A 22,164-nucleotide genomic window follows, 5' to 3' on the forward strand; every position below is an offset into this window, starting at 1 on the left:
GTCTGTTCCCCCCAGCTTTACTGTTATTGAAGATATAAAAAATTCTTTGTTTTAAAAAAAAATCTGTGAGCTATAAGAAGAACTTAGCATGTAACCTGCAGTCTCTGTGTGGGCATTCACTGTCCCCAAGTTCCTTTTCCTTATAATGTTTGCATGTTCAGCACAAACCATATGTATAATTGATTTACCAGAAGTAAACAAGCCACCATGACTGACGTAGTCTCTCCCTACAGCATGTGTTTGAATGCAGGCTGTACAGAGGTGTCTTTCTTTACTTTCTGTGCACCGATACTGCTGACAACAAAGCCGAGCCAAGGCTCGTGAAGCCGCATTCAACCTTCTGTGGGGTTATTGTGAAATATAATGGTTTTTGCTGTGGCACGGACAGAATAGCATCACAAAACTAGCATCACAAACAGTAACTGCTGCCTAATGTCCGAAAGCCACCAAAAGATTGATGTAACAAACAGATGGCTTTGTCATGGAAGATGGCTGAGCCAGGCTCTGGTTCCCACTGTCACCAAGTTCTTCCTCAAAGGGGCCCTTCTGATTGTTGGGGTTTTCCTTATAATATTGTATGGTCTTTACCTTACAATATAAAATGCCTCGAGGCAGCTGTTATTGTGATTTTGTGCTATATTAACTGAATTGGATTGAAAGCCAAAGGGCCTGAAGTGCCTTAAACCTGTATTTTTTTTCTAATCGCCAGCAGGGGGTGACTGGTTACAAACAGAAGTGTACAAAGAAAAAGGGGCTTCATCTTCCCTGATTTATGACATCATTAAACAGCTTTCTTATAGCTTTATGATCTCAGTTGCTAAAATTACATCTTGTAAAATGCAACATTATCTTAATGCTTAATGTTGTAAATTATGGTCCCCAGTTGAGTAAATTGGGAGGATATTGAAGTGAAAGTTTTAGGCCAAATCCACCTTGTGATTAGCAAGCTGCTACCATGTGAGCATGCAGTCTCTTGATATACACTTTTAAAACACCAAGACGGTCATGGTGAAGAGTGCTCAGTTGAAGGCTTCACAGCAGGACCTCCTTCTCTTGTATGCATAGGCAGACCAACACACCAGTGGGTCAATAAATTTGTTCAGCCATTCTAAGAAATCTGTGTTTTCTCTGTTTCAGGATGGAAGTTTATACAGGCAGCCCCGACGTCCACGACGACCCTACCTGACAGAGAGCACAGGAAGTCTACCGTCCAGCCCCTACCGGCTCCCTGATGACGAGGCTTATGAGACGACACAGGAGTACGCCTCTTCACGGGAACCGATCAGAAGCCGGCGTCGCCCGCGACGCAACCGACTCAACGGACATATCTCACAGCGCTCGGCGGGTTTACGGGACTACAGCTCACAGAGCTTCAGCCAGTCAGAAGAGGAGGAAGAGGACGAGGAGGAAGAGGATGCTCACGGGGAGAGCACGCCTTTCCTCAGTATGCAGAACATGAACATGGACCCGCCTCTAAACGTCCCGGGTTTCCGTTCGTCATCCGGTGCAGACACACGGACTCACCGCGGGCTGAGTCGGCCAGGGACGCGCAGCAACGGGCAGAGCCGTGGCTCCCAGTCGCAGCGCTCCAAGGCTGACAACATGCCCCTTTAAGACTTAACCTCCCTCCGACGCCCACCATTACACCCCCGCCACCTCCCGCCCTCTCCACCTCACACACTCCCCTTCCTCTTACACACAACCCGTGGACTAGAGACCTGCACCTAGGAGAAATATTTTTATTTTGTATAACAGACAGATATTCTAAACAAATGAAATATTTATTTTCATTTCAGCAAAAATTGTCTACTAGCTAACAGCAAAGACTTTTTTTATAACGGGGGGAGGGGATATTTATATGTAAAGTTTTTTGATTTACAGCATTATGAGAGATGAAAAAAATAAGAGAATTACGTGCCAATTTTTTCACAAGTTAGATAAATAGAATAATATTGTGGTGCCTTTTGCTGTATGCTGAAGTCGGAGGTCCCATTGAGTTTTTGTAGCCTTTCTTATAAAGACTCCTCGTTTTTATAGAGACCAACCCTCTTCCTTCCTTTTGCTTTGGTTTGTTTCTCTGATTTGGGATCTTCCTCTTTTTGAACTGTGATCTGATTATGTCATCATGCAATATTGATTCCTCCTGTGTAAAAGGTGTCTGTTTACATGAGTATGACCCACGCGATGCGCTCGTTTCACAGGGACATTTAGTCACTGACGCAACCAAGATGTGTAGGGTAGTTTCCTCGGATGAACACACATCGGTCATTTATGTCCTCGTTCGCTGCCTGTCAGTCATTTCTTGTTATTTCTGTAAAAGCAGGAACGTTGGGGAGTTGTCGAGGGAAAGTGACTCCAGATTCCTCGTGTAGGTATTCAGGGTGCTGCCATGACATTGGTGGTGGTTGTAGTGTGCGTGTACTGTGTGTGTGTGTGTGTGTGCGTGTGTGCCTGTATCCATTCTGCACGCCTCATGAAGCCTCATTCGGTTGGCGCCTCTGTTCACCTTGGAGGGTGTGATCTCTGTTGTTTGACTGTCACACTCCTCTCCACCGATCCTCACGCTGCCAGAAGCTCCATTGCACTGTAAGAACCTCCCTCCGTGAGCAGTCATTGGCCAGGGAGCTGCCGATCCAAACCGAACCTAACCAATCCAGTTGTAATCCAGCCTGACTCTGGCCTCCCGTGGACTGCCTAGCCCGCTCGTTTCCTATGCCAGCAGCTTAGAGCCGCACTGTGTCTCAGGACTTCCCCATCACATCACAGCCAAAAAGACTCAAAGCAGAGAACGCACGTCATCTCAGTCACAGTTCAGTCCGCAGGTCAGATCCACATCCCTTCACTCCCCTTCTTTTCGCCATCTATCAGGTTTCTCGCGCTTACTTGTGGCTAAAGGACGGTAAACGACGCGTTTGATTAAACTTTTGGAATCGGTAGGCGGATTCAGTTACCTTTTTTTTTTTAACTTCAAGAAGTTATGTGTGCGTTTAAGTGAGCATGTGTGTAGCCGTGTTAAAAAGATGAAGTTGTGCAGAGACGGCATCTGTTTGCGCTCTGATGCAGGGGCGTAACCTTGGAATTCTGCCCCCACCACTGAAAGGTGGATCTCCCTCTGGGTTTCCCATTTTCGCTCTTTTTCCTTTTTAAAAAAATTTGTTTGTTTTTTTTTAAAAAAAAAAAGGATATCCCACCGGAAGCTATGTGGGCGCACATTTTGCCACACTAGTGACGGCGCTGCTCCGATCGGGAAGAAGCACCACGTGTGGGTTCACATTGCTGGGAAGAGAGTTTCCGAGGCTGATTCTACCTTTTTAGTTAGCTCACATGGTTGTATATGATAATCCTGATTACTGCATCCTTGATTTGCATTCCTATACCTTTTATCAACTGAACTTTATTTGCTTCGTCACACTGACTGACTGAATGATCTGTTATGTGTGTCTCCGTCTGCCCCTTCCACCCACCACATCGCAACCTCACCGTCACGTCTTCCTCGCCCTCTTACAGAAGCAACTAGCAGACAAAGTTAAGTCCAGTGAGTAAAACCAAACAGCACACTACCAGTAGTCCGATCATGTCAGAAACTCTTCCACTGCAGATGTACATCAGGTTCTGAGACCCTTAGAGAGACCCTTTGAAGTTCACTGAGGAAAATGATACTGTGTTAGATACAATGTGTCCCGATTAGACTTCATTTCCAATATGTAGAGTTTTGTTTTCTTTCTTTTTCCCCCCACACAGGCAATGCATGGATCACAGATATAGAAATTATTCCCTCAGATTTAGGGGGAATCGTATGATATGAAAATACAATTTGGGTTCACGGCCCAGTGGTCTGGCTAGTTTTGTCTTACTATCACTGTAATCAATCTGGGATTTGCAAACGATTTGAAATTACTGCAAGTGAGGATAGTGTGCTTCTAGAGCTAGTCGAATTGTTGACTACCCCACCCTCTTTCTCCTCGACCCCACCCCACCCTGTCCCCGCGCTGCCCACCCACCTTTTTTACGAACACACGTACCTCTCTCACGCACGTACATGCATATCCACAATGAAGCACACACACTGAGCACACAGACACACAAAACCGTGCATACACAGACACACTCACACAGCCCCTCTCATGTTTGTTTGTCAAGCAGTTTGTCTTTTTTACCTACCAACCTACTTTTTCCTCCTCCTACTCCTCATCTTCCTCCCCTCCTCTCAACCCCAAATCCCCTGCATGTCCTAGTGGTACTGGTAGTTGGGTGCATGGAAAAAGCAGCAAGCAAATCTTTTTTTTCCACTCGGTGAAAAAAATAATAATAATAACAATAATAAAATGAAATAAAAAACGTGTCCTCATTTTAACATTCAGCAATAAATCCCCTTCTCTTCATGTCCATCATTCTTGGAATATGCTAGAAGATTTTTTGCAAGTTTTATCAAAAACATACTACTTGTAAAAGAAGAAAAATCCAAAACACCCCTTCATATGAAAAATAAAACTTTATTCCTACCATTTTTGAAACAGTCCTGTCATCTTTGTAACTGAAATACTGCGTGATTGCCTCTTTAACAAGCAGAAGGTTTGAGATGATCAGAAGCATATCCACTCTCACTGAGGTCATCTGAAGCCTAGAGCAGGAAAGAAAATAGCTGGAAACAGAGGGTTTGGAGCAACTGGACCTTTCAACTCACAGAGATTACTTACACACAAACACTGACCACATTCTTTGAAACCTTAACCACGTGCATCCACAACTGTAATAGTAAGTTTTCATTACTACTAAAGGTTTAACTGTTCTAAAGGAGTAAGGAGCTAAACGATCACATCTTCAGTCTGTTACCAGAATATCAGATGATTCTTGTGTATTTAAGCTCTCAGTTTTTAATTAATCAGGTATGCCGACACTATTCACAGCCCACATTCTGACATGAACAACTAATAATGTTCATTATTATCCAATTTACAGTTGATCGAGAACAAGCTAGGTTTCTGAAACTTTTGGAAGCCGGGAACCAAAAGTTACTTACTGGGGACCAAAGGGTCCTAACACTAACATACAGCACACATTTACAACCGTTTGTACTCGTAGCTGCAGCTGAAACTGTTTCTAAGACTTTGCCTAAATACTTCAAATACTTGAGGCACAATGTGTCACAATCCTGCAGAGGTTTCTACTGGATCAGAGATAACAAGGGAAGGAATAAAAAAGAAAATATGCACTCTTTATAAGAATTATATCTAGAATATTACAAAACAACCTTGATTTGTGAGCTCTTTGGCTTAAGAGCTGTGAGCCAGGCTTATCTGTGAGCCCGGCTGGGATGTTCAGATAAACAGGTATTTTGATTGAGATTCATGTTGATGGTGATGGCACACATTTTCACACAAAGAAACGGAAAACATCACATCTTATGCATATAATGTGCTACTATGTACATGTAGGGATGTAAGACAGAGAGGAACCACAGTTTATGCCTCCAAACTGCTATAAACACTGAGAAGGGAGCGTTTAGGTAAGATTGGCTGGTGATTGTTGTCTTAGGGTTTTTCCAAGCTGATTCACACTTGTTTTCCATGACAGCTGTTGCAACACCTTAGCGTCAGGATTGCAGACACACCACATTATTTAAATGCAACCTTTTTTACTCAGAGTTCTTGTCTGACCTGATAGGTGTACGGATCACAGGAATCTGCCCATAAAAAGATTACCAGGTAATGAAGTCTTCCTTAAGCTGCAAATAAAGAAAAGATTAGGTGGAGATGTAGGGTGGCACAAAATAAAGTTCTGTTTCCAAACTGATGTCTGGTTATTCATGTGTACAAGATTAAATGAATGAACTAGTGAAGTTTCATACCCACACTGATATGTTTTACCTTTTATTGTCTCTGTGGTTCTGGGGTAGTGACACCAACAGCTGAGTCATTGATAAACGTTATTAGTTTTGTATTTGTCTTCATTTCTTATGGAACACATTGATGTGTTTCCCATTGTTTGTGGGTGGAATTTCTCTTTGTTTCACAAGTGGGTGTATCCATGCTGCTCGGCAGAAACCAAAGCAGCCTCCTCAGCCAGAGGGCTGAAAGGAGGAGCTTCAGCTACAGAGGAAAACCTTCCTGATAGACTGACTCGCTGTATTTTATCTTTAATTCTTGAGTGGGGAGTTTACTCAGACTAAATGAGTCGAAACTGTGCTGGACAACGCTCCTCAACTAGATAACAACAACCACGTGATTATTCAGTGAAGTAGAGCCTTCATTAAAAACAGGTAAGCAAAGAAAACTGCGGACATCAACAACTTCATTAACCTTGTCAGGTTGAAGTCATCATAAATGATAATTCTAACCCTTATATTTGGGAAGAGACCAAAACAGAGTTTTTAGAAAAACTGATTTTTTTTATGCTTGTTGGTTAAAATGATGATTTTCTTTATACCCTCACTGGGAAAACAATATAATAAAAGCCAAAAATTACATATTCTTATTGGCTAGGGTCAGAATAGGAGTTAGGGTTAGGAATAGTGAAGTTTGGGCTGTCACTGATTTAGACCCAAGAAGGTAAGTTTTTTAAAATGATATCATCTTTTCAGTTTCTTGTTAACACAAGGAATTTGTAGACGGCGTTTGTTTGTGTATCTGCTAATACAAATGTGCTTAACTCTTTTTCATACTTCAAAGTCTGACTAAATTTAACTCTAAATAAACGTTCCTTTTGAACTTGTGATAATTATCTGCTAAAAACCACACTACTAAATTTGAATCAAAGCACATAATTTTTGATTGGTGGAGTCAAGATTGCACATGGCTTTGAAATGACCAGAAAAAAATTGCTTTGCATCTCAATGCTTACATGCCAAATGAGCCAATTATAGTGGCTGTTAAACATCATGTGATCAAAAAGAACTCGGCTAAAATCTATTTTACACACTCGTTTGTGAGATCACTGATACATATGGTCTTAGTTCATCTCCTTTATCTCTTTTGCAAATCTTCCATTTCCTCATCATGCTTCTTCACTTCATTTCTCTGCATGTCTTTGCCTCTCGCTCCAGATACACATAAATTTGTTATTGTACATTTAATAATTGTTTTATATTTTGAAACTCCTTTACCTTTCCTTTACCCTTTGTCATATCGTACCACTTCCATCTGCACTGTGTGTGTTTGTTTCCTCCATGCTCCTGTTATTTCTTAGTTCTCAGTTCCCTAGTTTCTTAGTTTTTTGGGTTGAGTTTCATATTTCTAGTTTCTTGTTTTCAGTTTTGTTTTCTGTATTTGTGTAAGAGTTTTCCAGCAATAAAGCTGCAGTTTTAAGTTTACCTTTCTGCGTTTCAAGTCCTGCGTTAGGGTCCTTATCCTGCCTGCCACACAGCATAACCTTGACAGGTTTTATATTTTGAAACTCAGAAATTGTCAGATGTCAGATTTCTCCAGAGTAACTTGGTGTTTGTGTATTTGCAGCTGAATGGCACGGTGTTACTTTCGCTGGCGCAGGGTGTTAATCTGTGTGTGCACACCTTGCATCTTCCTGGCCCTGCTCTTTGTCTACGTTGGTTTCACGGTGTGTATGAGCATGGCAGCACCAGCGAGTGAAATCATGCCAAAGAGTCCTCATTTTGTGGCCAATGGAATTTTAAGAAATAAGACCTTCGCCCCACTCTCTATAACTTTCTGGGAGAGCCAACGCCAGAAAAAAGCTTTTTGGAACCAGCTCCAGCTGGCCATTGACCGCCAATTTAACCCCATCCTGCACCCACATAAATCCAAGAGATTAATGAGGAATAGCAGCTTTGATAATTTCCTGCTGAAGAAGAGTTTCTCTGCAGTTCGCAGACTTGACAACATGACGTATGATGTTGACGAGTTACCAGAGCAGGTGCAAGACTTCACCAGGTACATGCAGACAAGAGACTACCCGGTTCTCCTCCAGCCAGGTGGAGAATGTGGAGCTCAGGGAAAAGACGAGCGGGAGGACCCTCTGCTTCTCTTTGCCATCAAAACAACAGCGGATAACTTCAACAACCGACAGGCTATTCGGCAGACCTGGGGCCAGGTGGGATGGGTGGCAGGACAGAAGATAAATGGCAGTGGCAGAGATAATGGTGGAGCCTATGTCCGCAGGGTGTTCCTGCTGGGCAAGCAAAACGCCAAAGAACCGGATGTGGATGTGTCTGAGTTACTCAAGTTGGAGAGTAAGCTCTATGGAGATATTCTGCAGTGGGACTTTGAGGATACATTTTTCAATCTCACCTTGAAGGATGTGCTCTTCTGGAGCTGGTTCTCACACTCTTGCAAGCAGACCCACTTTGTCTTCAAAGGAGATGATGACATCTTTGTCAACACACCAAAACTGATAACCTACCTCCAGATCCAGATGGAGAAGCCGCGTGTGAAGAAGAACATGCACAACTTCATGTTTGGGGACGTCATAGGAGCAGCTTCACCCAACCGAGTCAACATCTCAAAGTACTTTATCCCACACAGCTTCTACAAAGGGTTATACCCTGCATATGCGGGCGGGGGAGGGTTGGTGTACTCGGGTCAGTTGACCAGACGCCTGCACTTAATTTCTAAAAGAGTTCACCTGTTCCCCATCGATGACGTGTACGTAGGGATGTGCATGGTTAGGCTCAATGCCTTCCCCACGCACAACCATGCCTTCCTCATGTTTGACTTCCTTAAAAATGAAGGGAAAGACCCGTGTTCGTACCACACCATCTTAGTGATCCACAAGCGAAGCCCCAACCAGATGGTGAAACTTTGGACTGACTTGAAAGAGACACAGGCACAATGTCGAGATGTGCCTCTGAGAGTTGAAGAGAAGAAGGAAAACAAAATAATCTCCACCACTTTGTAGCCACCTTGAAATGCCTCCAGGCAGCTATACGGGCAGATATGTTGTTTAAGTTCAGTGGTCACTGAGACATAAAAACTGCAAACACGGTATTACACAGTATTGTTTGTGGGCAAATTTGAACTAATGGACTCTCTGTGGCCAAGATGGCGAGATTCTGTTGAGGTCACTGTTTACTATTTATTTTATCACTTCATGGGTCTATGTTCTCCACGTATATTTAATAACACTAAACAATGTGAATGACTAGCACTTTAATAATAATTTGCAAAGGATTACATCTGTGTGTCTGACTATTCTTGACCAGCTTCTGCAAGCACACTTTTTGTAGCTGCTGACATTTTTCTTACATACAAGGTATGAATAATCAGGCCCCATTTCATCTGAAAGATCTTGTAGTACCATATCACCCCAGCAGAGCACTTCCCTCTCAGAAGGCTTAATTGTGGTTTCTAGGGTACTTCAAAGTAGAATGGAAGACAGAGCCTTCAGCTTTCAGGCCCCTTTGGATTCAGGAGACAGACTCACTCTTTGTTTTTAAGTTTAGGCCTAAAACTAAACTTTCTTTTTTTCTAAACATTCCAATTAGGGCTACATCAGGTGACCCTGAACCCTCCCTTAGTTATGCTTGTTTATGTGTCTTTTGTTCTGTCTCCCTCCCCTTACCCCCAACTGGTCTCAGCAGATGGCCGCCCCTTTGTGAGTCTGGTTTTGCCTGATGATACTTCCTCTTAAAAGGGAGATTTTCCTTCCCACTTTCACCACGTGTTTGCTCAAACAGGGTCATTTGGGGGTTGGGTTTTTCTCTCTACAATTGTCTTTACCTCACATATAAAGCGCCTTGTGGAAACTGCTATTGTGATTTAGATAAGTTAAAAAATGTTTTTATTAACATACAGTATTTTTAATGTCTTTTTTCATTTCTTTCATTCTCCTGTTTACTGCTATTCATATTATTATTAACTGGAAATAGCCTGGTTCATTAAACTTTGACTACTTGCTCACTTTAGGTACTAGATCAAGCAGCAGTAATGCAGCATTCTAAAAAAATGTGCTTCCTACGTCCTACCAGGATTTAAGATCCAATTAATTTCTGGGTGCTATGAGCATGTGCCAGTAACAAATGCTTTGGTACATTATATCCTCTTACCCCTAATCAGTCATGGCAAACCGCTGTCCCTGCCTGATCCTGGTTCTCTCAGAGGTTTCTTCCTGTTAAAAGGCAGTTTTTTCTTCCCACTCTTGCCAAAGTGCTGCTGGTAGGGGGTAATATGATTGTTGGGGTTTTATCTTTTCTTTGTATTATTGTAATTTCAAGACACTTTACAAAATAAAGTGCCTTGACGCATATTATTGTGATTTGGTGCTATATCAATTGTTTTTTTTAATTAACATAAAGTATTTTTAAATGTCTTTTTTCATTCCTTTCATGCTCCTGTTTAATGCCATTCATTATATTAAGAAATGGAAATAACTTAGAGACCTGAGACAGTGGCCTGCTTCACTAAAATTTGACATGGCTCCCAGTCGCAATGCTCCAAGGCTGACGCCCACCAATACACCTCCTGCCCTGTCCACCTCAGTAAAGACTTGTTTTCTTATAATGGGAGGAGGGGATATTTATGTGTCAGGTTCTTTTTATTTACAACATTATGTGAGATTAAATAAATATTTATTACATGCCAAGTTAAATTTACAGAATAATACTGTAGTGCATTTTGCTGTGTGCTGAAGTCAGAGGTCTCATTGAGTTTAAGAAGCCTTTCTTATAAAGACTTTTTTAGAGACCAACCTTCTTCCCTGCTTTTGTTTTAGTTTGTTTCTCTGATTTGGGATCTTCCTCTTTTTGAACTGTGATCTGATTATGTCATCATGCAATATTGATTCCTCCTGTGTAAAAGGTGTCTGTTTACATAAGTATGACTCATTGGATTCATGTGGAGTCATGGCTCTGTCATGGCTCATTGAGCCAGATCAAGATGACAGAGTCATCCTTTTAACGATATTATCAACACGTTTAATTTCTCTGCAATGACATGTAAAAATGGCTGCTGTCATTCAAGTTATAGAATCACTGGAGGTATTTAAATAAAATAAAAAAAAACATTCATATGAAACATTCATACTTTGACAAAAGGTAAAACTGTATTTATGGTTCAGATTCATGTTGATGTGAGAAACACAACTGTAGGATGGTACACATTTTATAATTAAATTTATGACAGCATAGAAAATGAAAAACAGAACATTTCTCAGGTTGTCACGATCTGCAGACTGTGTGCGGCAAGGCGACAAAACAAGGAAAAAGGTACTTAATAACAAAAAGCAAGTCATTTATTAGGCTGAACACACAGGTATAACAAAATAAGAAAAAAAAATAAATGCAACAACTAAACTAAACTGGGAGAATACTAAAATAACATGGACCCTAGAAGACACAAAGGTAGCTGAACCGAGACAAGGGACAAAAGGAGTCTGAGACAATACATACACAGCGCGGTGTTAAGGGAAGTGGAAAATCCTGGGAGCTCAGCAGGAACAAATTAAACCTAATGAGAAAGGGGACGTGAACTGAACTCAGTGCACACGAGACAAGGGGCTGTCAAAATTAAACAGGAAGTGACACACAGACTGAGACCCAGCCAAGGACACATAAGCTTGACAGTAAAACGGGACAAACAGACATGCAAGCACATGACATACTGGGGAGACGAAAGGATGAAACATAAGGAGAGGAACATGGGAATGGGGTAAGGGAGGCGAAACGCAGAGACATGTGGAAGAGAGGGAGCGAGAGACACGGACAGAGAGAGAGGGAGTGAGGGACACGGAGGGAAAGGGAGAATTAACACATGGAGACAAGACATAAAGGGAAAAGCTAAAGGAACTAAACAACCTAAAAGTAAACCTTAATCACTAAAAATAAATAATATAATCAGAGACACGTGGGCACAAGAAAACTAAACTAGGCAACATAACCCATTCTTCAAAATCAAAACAATGGAACAACAAGATTCATAAGTCCCAAAATACAAACACTGATTGAAAGACCCAGAACCATGAGACAAGTATTATGTAATGTTTTGGGGGGGTTAAAAAATGAAAAAAAAAAAAACCCCAAAAAAACCAGTAAAATAATCAGACCAAAAAGAGACCTACAAACTGAAAGATCCCTTTTTTAAGTTTGTGAGTATGAAATGTGTTACCTTTTGCTTTTCTCGGCGGCTCTGGGGTACTGACACAAAGAGTTCAGTCCATAATAAATGTTATTAGTTTTGAATTTGTCTTTATTTCTTATGGACTACATGGATGTGTTTCCAAGTGTTTGTGGGTGAAGTTTCTCTTTGTTTTACAAGTGGGTGTATCCATGCTGATCCATGCTGCATATTTTTAACTGCCTGTCAGCTCGGCAGTAAAATATATGCGCACAAAGGAGGAGCTTCAGCTGCAGAGGGAAACTTCCTGCTACACTGACTCACTGGATTATATCTTTAGTTCTTGTTAGAGAGTGAATGGCATTGTGCTTGACAACGCTCCTCAACTAGATAACAACAAACACATGATTATTCTGTGAGGTAAAGAGTCATCATTAAAACAGGTAAGCAAAGAAAACTGCTGACAGTTTCATTAACCTTGTCAGGTTGAAGGCCAAAACACACTTTATAGAAGAATTGTGAATTTGTGATGCTTGTTGATTGAAGTTATGAGTTTCTTTTGACCCAGATTTTTTTTTTCTTTCTCTCACCCTCTCTCTCGCACTTTTTTCCGCTTCACTCCGCACGCCAACCTTGTGCTTTGCGCTGAGCAGAGGGGGGAGGGGCGGTAGTTACACTCGCAGTAGCACAGGAACAGAGCGGGAGGGAGAGAGAGAGAAAGAGAGCCAGGGACAACAACGTCACATTAGAAAGGTATAGTAATCATCCACAACTATTTTCAGTTGCGTTTGATAAAGTATTCAGAAAGTTTATTCATGCAGGCCCATATGAGAGAGAATGTGCATCTTCTTTTTGTTTTCATATTTTAATTTATATTTAATTGTGTTGTGGTTTGCAGTGTTTTGTGTTGTTTCACTTTAAATTTGTTTAAAAGGAAAAAGCTGAAATTTTAAATAGTTAAAAGTTGAAATGTGAATAGTTGGTTTTTGTATTATATGATTTATTTATTACATTTTATGTGGAGTGAATAAATAAAAGTATATTTACGGTGGCCCCCAGAGGCAAAGCACGTACAAACTCCAAAACACAAGTGGTCCAGGATGCTATGGGCAGTGTTGAGCTTTTGTTACCTAGTGGCTACACAAGCCCGGAAGTACCAACGACCGGATTTGGTGTGTGGTAGTAACAGGTAGATGAACATTTTTTTTTAAATTATTTGAATATATATGAGTGTTTGTGTATAAATACACAAACAATACACATATGCTTTCAATTGTGTAATTTAAGTGATCTAGGTAGCTCTGTTTTGGAAGGTCAGTTAACGCTAGAAATGTACGTGCTTTGTCTCTAGGGGCCACCATAAATATTTATATATAAACATATATAAATAAAACCACGTTTTTTTACATTAGTAATTCCTTTTGTGCATAATTTTATATTGTTGTTGATAATAAATTAATTAAAGCAACAAAACAACCTGAAGAGCCGGTTCGAAGCCGAAAGAGTCGGCTCTTTTTAGTAAGCTGAGCCGAAAGAGCCGGTTCTCTAAAAAGAGCCGGAAATCCCATCACTAGTCTCTGTGCACTTAAGCACAGGCAAGACTGTGTTTTCCTTTACCCTTTGTCATATCGTACCACTTCCATCTGCACTGTGTGTGTTTGTTTCCTCCATGCTCCTGTTATTTCTTAGTTCTCAGTTCCCTAGTTTCTTAGTTTTTTGGGTTGAGTTTCATATTTCTAGTTTCTTGTTTTCAGTTTTGTTTTCTGTATTTGTGTAAGAGTTTTCCAGCAATAAAGCTGCAGTTTTAAGTTTACCTTTCTGCGTTTCAAGCCTTGCGTTAGGGTCCTTATCCTGCCTGCCACACAGCATAACCTTGACAGGTTTTATATTTTGAAACTCAGAAATTGTCAGATGTCAGATTTCTCCAGAGTAACTTGGTGTTTGTGTATTTGCAGCTGAATGGCACGGTGTTACTTTCGCTGGCGCAGGGTGTTAATCTGTGTGTGCACACCTTGCATCTTCCTGGCCCTGCTCTTTGTCTACGTTGGTCTCACGGTGTGTATGAGCATGAGGAGCATGGCAGCACCAGCATTTGAAATCATGCCTAAGAGTCCTCATTTTGGGGCCAATGGAATTTTAAGAAATAACAGCCTAATAAAAGAAATAAGAACTTTCTGGGAGAACCAATGTCACAAAAAGGCTTTTTGGAACCAGCTCCAGCTGGCCACTGACTTCCTTTTTCACCCCATCCTGCACCCCCCAAAAGCCAAGAGATTAATGAAGAATATCAGCTTTGATAATTTCCTGCTGAAGAAGAGTTTCTCTGCAGTTCACAGACTTGATAACATGACATATAATGTTGAAGAGCTACCACAACAGGTGCAAGTCTTCGCAAGGTACATGCAGACAAGAGACTACCCGGTTCTCCTCCAGCCAGGTGGAGAATGTGGAGCTCAGGGAAAAGACGAGCGGGAGGACCCTCTGCTTCTCTTCGCCATCAAAACAACAGCGGATAACTTCGACAACCGACAGGCTATTCGGCAGACCTGGGGCCAGGTGGGATGGGTGGCAGGACAGAAGATAAATGGCAGTGGCAGAGATAATGGTGGAGCCTATGTCCGCAGGGTGTTCCTGCTGGGCAAGCAAAACACCAAAGAACCGGATGTGGATGTGTCTGAGTTACTCAAGTTGGAGAGTAAGCTCTATGGAGATATTCTGCAGTGGGACTTTGAGGATACATTTTTCAATCTCACCTTGAAGGATGTGCTCTTCTGGAGCTGGTTCTCACACTCTTGCAAGCAGACCCACTTTGTCTTCAAAGGAGATGATGACATCTTTGTCAACACACCAAAACTGATAACCTACCTCCAGATCCAGATGGAGAAGCCGCATGTGAAGAAGAACATGCACAACTTCATGTTTGGGGACGTCATAGGAGCAGGCCCACCCAACCGACTATTCTTTTCAAAGTACTTTATCCCACACAGCTTCTACAAAGGGTTATACCCTGCATATGCGGGCGGGGGAGGGTTGGTGTACTCGGGTCAGTTGACCAGACGTCTGCACTTGATTTCTAAAAGAGTTCACCTGTTCCCCATCGATGACGTGTACGTAGGGATGTGCATGGTTCAGCTCAATGCCTTCCCCATGCACAACCATGCCTTCCTCATGTTTGACTTCCTCAACAATGAAGGGAAAGACCCGTGTTCATACCACACCATCTTAGTGATCCACAAGCGAAGCCCCAACCAGGTGGTGAAACTTTGGACTGACTTGAAAGAGACACAGGCACAATGTCGACATGTGCCTCTGAGAGTTGATGAGAGGAATAAAAATCAAAATAAATACCACCACTGTGCAGGCATCTTGAAATGCCTCTGGGCAGCTATGCAGGCATATATGGTATTTAAGTTCAGCAGTAACTGGGGCATAAGAACTGCTTATAAAGAATAACAGGATTGCAGTAAAGGTCAAGTGGGAAAAGTACATAATACATAATTTATCAAAACATATCATCTAAAAATCCAATATGTGATTGTCAAATTCAAATCTGCAGTTTATTAAACACCACTGAGCAGTGCTTACCTTTAAACCCAACCTCTCTTCTTCCTCCCCCCGTCCGGTCTTTCTTCCAATAACTTTCTCCATATCTCAGTGAAGTCTCGCACTCATTTCTCCCCCTGTGAAAAATAGCAGCTGGACCTTTAGCTAGCAACACACTGTGCGGCAAACTGCACACAAACAGCTTGTGTGTTTGCTGATATTTGTTTAGCTAATAGAAACATTAAATGTAAAAATAACCTGACACTTAGAAAACCGGTTACGCTCTTTATGCTTCCTCCTCTTCTATGGGGCTAGCTAGATGCTGAAGTATCACGAACACAACTTACAGACACCTGCACTCCGCCTACTTTAACTCCCGAATATAGGTGCTATCTTATACGGTTGACCCTAAAGTAATGAGTTCATTTGTAAAATGTAAGAAGTACAAAGAACAGATATTTGTTTAAAAATATAGGGAGTTGAAGTAAGAAGTTGTCAGTAAATAACACTCAAGTACTACAAATACCTGAAACAATGTGAATGACTAACACTTTGACTTGTAAAGCATTACATCTGTGTGTCTGCCAGTTTCTAAAAAACACATTTTTTCCAATATTTGACATTTTTTTCTTCTCACATACAAGGTCTTGAATAATCAGCCCCGTGTCATCTGAAAGATATTGTAGTACTGTATCACCCCAATGGTGCACGTCCCTCTCAGAAGGCTTACCTGTGATTCCCAGGATACTTCAAAGTAGAATGGGAGGCAGAGCCTTCAACTTTCAGGCCACTTTGGATTCAGGAGACCGACTCACTCTCTACTTTTAATATTAGGCCTAAAACTAAACTTTCCTTTCCTTTCCCCAAAGCTTCTAGTTGGGGCTAGATCGGATAACCTTGAACCCTCCCTTAGTTGTGCTTGTGTCTTTTGTCCTTTCTCCCTTTGCCTCACCCCCAACTGGTCTCAGTAGATGGCCGACCCTCCGTGAGCCTGGTTTTGCCCAAAGATTTTTCCTGTTAAACGGGAGTTTTTCCTTCCCACTTTCACCAAGTGCTTGCTCAAACAGGGTCATTTGGGGGTTGGGGTTTTCCCTCAACAGTTTTACCTTGTAATATAAAACGCCTTGAGGTGACTATTATTGTGATTTGATGCTGTATAAATGTTTTTATTAACATACAGTATTTTTAATTGTTATTTTAAATTTCTTTCATGCTCCTGTTTACTGCTATTCATTATGTTATGAAATGGAAATGGTCTGCAGACTTGAGAGGGCAGCCTGGTTCATTAAATCGGGTTGGTAAGCATTCAAGCTGCAGTAATGAAAGGTGCTTTTAAGCTATGACAAGTAGACAGTTTTCCTCCATATTTTAATGTATGCAAATCGGATTTAGCAGGAAGTATGTGGGAATCAGGTGGGTTCATTGTCTTTTCTCAGAAATAGTTCACAGTTCTAGTGCAATGCACTCCAGCATGCTTCAAGCGTTTGCATTTTCACACAAAACTAATAGCCCCTTTCTATTAGCACCTAGTCGGATCGGCTTGCCATAATTTGGATCAACTAATTTTCCATTACAATCGAGTACCGCCTAATGCGTGTGGTCATTGCCATAGCAATGTTGCTGAGCGACCCATGATGTAATTATTATGCAATTCGAATACTACAACAAAGGTGAACGTCGAAGCCACGATATACTTGCTGCTCGTTCTGCAGCTTTCGTCAGAGTCGGTGACCACGGTGTTAGTTTTCTGTCGTCATTTCCCTTGTTGCCAGGTTGTTTTTTTTTTTTGTTTTTTTTTTGTTTTTTTTTTAAACCTGTCCCGTTTGGTTCTTTTGCCATCAGAATTATTGTCTAAAGGCGAAGAAAGATGCCCAACGGATTTACTTTACCAAATGGACCATCCCAGCCTTGCCGTAATGGTCCATTTGATTTACCTTTTATTGTTTATTTTATTTTATTTTATTTTATTTTTTTTTACTTGCTAGATACGGGACAGGGGAAAAGAAAAGGGAGAAAGAAAGAGGGGGGAAAAAACAAAACAAAACAACACAAAAAAAAACAGCGGAGAAGAGGGACGGGGATAAAGGGCAAAAAACAAAAAGCAACAAAATAAGCAGACAAAAAATACATATATCGATCACCTGGATCACCTGTTGAGAAAGAAAAAAGAAAACAAGCAGAAGAAAACGAGAGTAATAGAATAAACAACATCACAATGATATATGGGAATATAACACTACATACTTAATATTAAACATTATTGTGCAGCACGTAAGATCGACAGCGCACAGTGTGCTTTGAGGTAGGAGCCAAAAAGGGTGTAGTTTGTGTGTGTGATCACCTGTGTGTACACCTGTGAGCATGAGCGCACTTGTATTTAAAAGGTTCCTTAATGTAATGATCTGCTAGAGGGTGTGGGGGGCCACAGTCCCATCCTCCAGGGCATGAAGCAGGTATGGAGGAGATCAAAACTCCAGACATCCAGAGGCCCCCAGAACACAAGAGACCAAGGAAGACCAACAGAGGGGCAGCCGCGCCACTATCCCAGAAAGAGCTGAGGAGAGTCCCAGATGAGGGATCACTCAGCAGCCGCGGAGCAGAAGCCAGGGGGGGTTGCAGTGACGTGCCCGTGAGCTCCGCCGGCAGCCAGCTGTGCCTGAGTGACCAAGCCCCAGGCCGAGAGGCCGAGGGCACCCCACCCCCGAAGTGGCCCGAGCGAGCCCCAGGTTTCAGGCCCGGATAAGCAGCCACCAAGGAGTGAGCCGGTGTGTACCCGGACGCCCACCCCCGGACACAAAGAACCACCAACGCATCGATGTCTGAGGGCGTCTGCCACCGGCAGGGGAAGTGGTGGGGGGAGATAGGCCTCCAAACCTTGGAGGGCCTGAGATGTCCCCACACTCAACCAACGTGGAGACAGACATAAAGAGACGCTGTACACACAATCACACTCCCCAAGCGTACTCTAAGAACCGGGTCTAGGTACCCTTGCCCCTGGAGGGGGAAACTGCACCCAGACCCAGGTGGTGTTACCCTTTTCCCTGCAGTGGGGAGAAGCAGACTGCCCCGACTCCGCAGCAGCAGGGAGGCCCCACACACCAGACCCCAGTCGGACGGCCAACTCCTCCTCCTAGCCCCCCCGCTCCAGCAGGCCGCAGAGACCGGGGGTGTGAGAAGACTCCAAACCTCCCTCTACCCGCTCATATGTAGTGTTGATGTATATGTGTTCTAAGGTGCAATTAAAACCCAGGAGGGCATGGAGCTACCTGCCAGAGAGCAGCAGGTAAGCGCATAGCCCCTCCTGATAGCCCTCAATGTCTACGTGTATTTAAAATTGAGAGGTGGGCAACGACGCCAGGGGTGAGGTGTACACCCTGATGGTAATTTGGAGTCCGTGTTGTGAGCCCACCCCCAAGATCCTATATGTATGTGTTATGAGAGTGTGAGTAATGTGAATGTCTAAGTTGTGAGATAAAATTGAGGCAGAGGCAGCCAGAAGGGGACAGAGGGGGGGGATGCCTCCTCTGCACCCTGGTGACACACCCCTACCCCAAGGCCCTGCATGTGTGGGTGATTGTGGTGGAGCGGGAAGAGGGAGGCAGCTGGAGATGGGGAGGGAAGAAAGGGAGGGGCAAGTGACCCCTCCCTGGGGCCAGCTCCCCCGCTGACCCCAGTAGGCACCCCCATGCTCTGCAACCCGCCAGGGAAAGGGGGCCCAGGCCCATCCGGAGGTTTAAAAAAATTGCCAGGTTTAAAAAAATTATGGTTTTGATTTCTGTGAGTGGGACGCTCTCATGAGGACCAGCCAATCGGTGGCATGCTGTGTGACGATGTCATATTTTAATACCTGCTCCGGATCCCTTGGAACCTCGGCCAAAAAATTAGAAAAACTAAGTAAGCTGGAAACTTTATTTTTCAGTGCTGGAATGTAACTAAGTATATTTACTCTATGCTGTACTTAAGTAGGTTACAACTCACAGGGTAGCCTGCTTTACTTGAGCTTTTGGCTTCCCCTTTATGCCTCTTTCTATTATTGCTTCGCTGTATTTTATATTTTACTTCATTATCTGACAATATACTACTGTTGGACTTTTCTATATGAAACATAAAAATGTTTTATAAAACATGCCAAAAAAAAGCTACATTTTTTATTTGCTTTTTGTTTTAGTTTAAAGACAAAAACAAAGAACTAGTTTGACTGTGTCTTAGGTCATACAAATGTCTTCAAAGTTTTAAATAAAACCATGAAATATTAATTTTATGTTGTCAAACTTCATTATCAAAAGATTTTGCAGAAAAAAACCTTCAGCGCAACGACGAAACGATATGGTTTGAAAACACCTTGTCACTGCTTTCCTCCTCCCTCGCACAGATCAGTCCGCATGACCATGGCGCACATGGTTTTTTTTCTGGAATATGTTGAGCAAACCTGTGTGCAGCTGAAGAAGCTTCAGCTTAACAGATTATGGTTGGCATTGCTGTGATACTTTATTCTGATACACCGGTTTGGTGAGTAAATGTTTACTCCTAGCTTTAGTATCACCGATGCTGTGAGTGCATGCTGCTGCCTCTCGGCTCATGTTACTTCAAAAATTAACCCAGCAGCTTTAAAAACCTTTTATAAAAGTCTCTCAGTGAAATTTACCGTTGTTGGTTTGAAATAGAAAAGTGAGCTTAGCAGCTACTACAGGGTGGACCATTTATATGGATACACCGTAATAAAATGGGAATGGTTGGTGATATTAAAGTCCTGTTTGTGGCACATTAGTATATGTGAGGGGGCAAACTCCTCAAGATGGGTGGTGACCATGGTGGCCATTTAGAAGTCGGCCATCTTGGATACAACTTTTGTTTTTTCAATAGGAAGAGGGCCATGTGACACATCAAACTTATTGGTAATGTCACAAGAAAAACAATGGTGTGCTTGGTTTCAACGTAACTTTATTCTTTCATGAGTTATTTACAAGTTTCTGACCACTTATAAAATGTGTTGAATGTGCTGCCCATTGTGTTGGATTGTCAGTGCAACCCTCTTCTCCCACTCTTCACACACTAATAGCAACACTGCAGGAGAAATGCCAGCACAGGCATCCAGTATCCATAGTTTCAGGTGCTGCACATCTCGTATCTTCACACCATAGACAATTGCCTTCAGATGACCCCAAAGATAAAAGTCTAAGGGGGTCAGATCGGGAGACCTTGGGGGCCATTCAACTGGCCCACGACGACCAATCCACTTTCAAGGAAACTGTTCATCTAGGAATGCTCGGACCTGGCACCCATAATGTGGTGGTGCACCATCTTGCTGGAAAAACTCAGGGAACGTGCCAGCTTCAGTGCATAAAGAGGGAAACACATCATCATCATTTAAGGCTCTTCATAGAGGACTCACGCTCTGTGAAGAGCATCGAGAACTCTCGTGTCGTCTTTGGATACCTTCACAATGGTATATTATTTAATCTTTAAAAAAAATGGAGATACCACTACAGAGAGCCCAAGATCCACCAGTGGTTGAGATATGACTGCACTATGTGGTTGCTGTTGACTCCAGTAAATTTTACAAGACATGCTGTGCAAGTAAATATAAACAACAGCAGTTTGGTCTGCATTTCTTGAAAGATTATATCCCACAAACTTAGTTTAGAGGGTCCACACTGTCTGGACAGTATATAGTGAAGTCTGCAAGTTTTTGAACAGTGAAATTTGTTTTGTGCCCAAATTATTCTGCCGATCATTGGAATGAAAAGTTGGTGCTTTCATGATATTATTGTGTTCTGGGTCAGGGGCTACCGAGACTGACAAATATGACATTGAATGTCACCTCTCAGGTGGGAAGGGAACCTGATCTAGTGTGTGAGGTTGAGAGATACTCATCTAAATTGATCACCACCTGGTGGTGAGTTGGATCAGGTATCGGGGGAGCATGCTGGACACACCCAGTTCACCCAAGAGCATTCTGACGGAGGCTGGGGACATTGAGTCAGAGTGGACAATGTTGAAGCTGCTGCAAGGAGCTGTGGCTGCAAGCTGGTTGGTGCCTGTCGTGATAGTAATCACCATCAAGCTGAAGAGGGGTCCTGTTGGGCTTGGATAGCCATCACGTGGTGGCCTCCAGCACTCACTGGAGCAAATCACAGCTGAGTGTGGAGTGTCGGGATGAGAATCACCACCTCCAAATCTGTGGCCATGGTCCTCAGCCAGAAAAACGTGGAGTGCCCACTCTGTGGCAGGGAATAATTGTTGCCCCAAGTGGAGGAGGGACTTATTCACAACTGAGCGAAGAGGGAAAAGAGAGATGGATTGGGGCTGCAGTTGCAGTGATGCGGCTGCTGTACCAGTCCATTGTGGTGAAGAGTCATTCAAGAGGGGCTCAGAGTAGAGCTGCTACTTATTCACATTGAGGATTGCCAGGATTTATACATCGGGGAAACCAAACAACCTCTGGCAACGTGGATGGCACAACACAAAAGAGCTACCTCGTCAGGCCAGGACTCTGCAGTCTATTTACACCTACAGGCCAGTGGACACTCTTTCAATGATGAGGATGTACACATCCTGGACAGGGAGGAACGCTGGTTTGAGCGCGGAGTCAAGGAGGCCATTTACGTGAAAAGGGAAAGAC

General features: G+C 42.7%; 3 protein-coding genes across 3 annotated transcripts in view; all 3 read left to right on the forward strand.

Annotated features, from left to right (window-relative positions):
• Nucleotides 1-4,466, forward strand: part of nrg2b (neuregulin 2b) — a 63,529-nt gene extending 59,063 nt beyond the window's left edge. Inside the window, exon 12 of the mRNA XM_063499579.1 lies at nucleotides 1,138-4,466. Within this exon, the coding sequence (XP_063355649.1) occupies nucleotides 1,138-1,614 (477 nt within the window). The 3' untranslated portion in view covers nucleotides 1,615-4,466. The remainder of the gene's footprint in view (nucleotides 1-1,137) is intronic.
• Nucleotides 4,467-7,455: 2,989 nt separating this feature from the next.
• si:dkey-160o24.3 (N-acetyllactosaminide beta-1,3-N-acetylglucosaminyltransferase 2) lies at nucleotides 7,456-8,847 on the forward strand. Its single transcript, XM_063483571.1, has one exon. It carries the CDS (start codon nucleotides 7,456-7,458, stop codon nucleotides 8,845-8,847), a length of 1,392 nt encoding a protein of 463 aa, XP_063339641.1.
• Nucleotides 8,848-13,958: 5,111 nt separating this feature from the next.
• On the forward strand, nucleotides 13,959-15,452 carry LOC134634396 (N-acetyllactosaminide beta-1,3-N-acetylglucosaminyltransferase 2-like). The gene has a single exon (XM_063483583.1). The coding sequence runs from the start codon at nucleotides 13,959-13,961 to the stop codon at nucleotides 15,450-15,452; it is 1,494 nt and encodes a 497-aa protein (XP_063339653.1).
• The last annotated feature ends 6,712 nt before the right edge of the window (nucleotides 15,453-22,164 follow it).

Source organism: Pelmatolapia mariae, linkage group LG2 (assembly GCF_036321145.2).
Source record: "Pelmatolapia mariae isolate MD_Pm_ZW linkage group LG2, Pm_UMD_F_2, whole genome shotgun sequence".
Taxonomy (NCBI): Eukaryota; Metazoa; Chordata; class Actinopteri; order Cichliformes; family Cichlidae; genus Pelmatolapia; species Pelmatolapia mariae.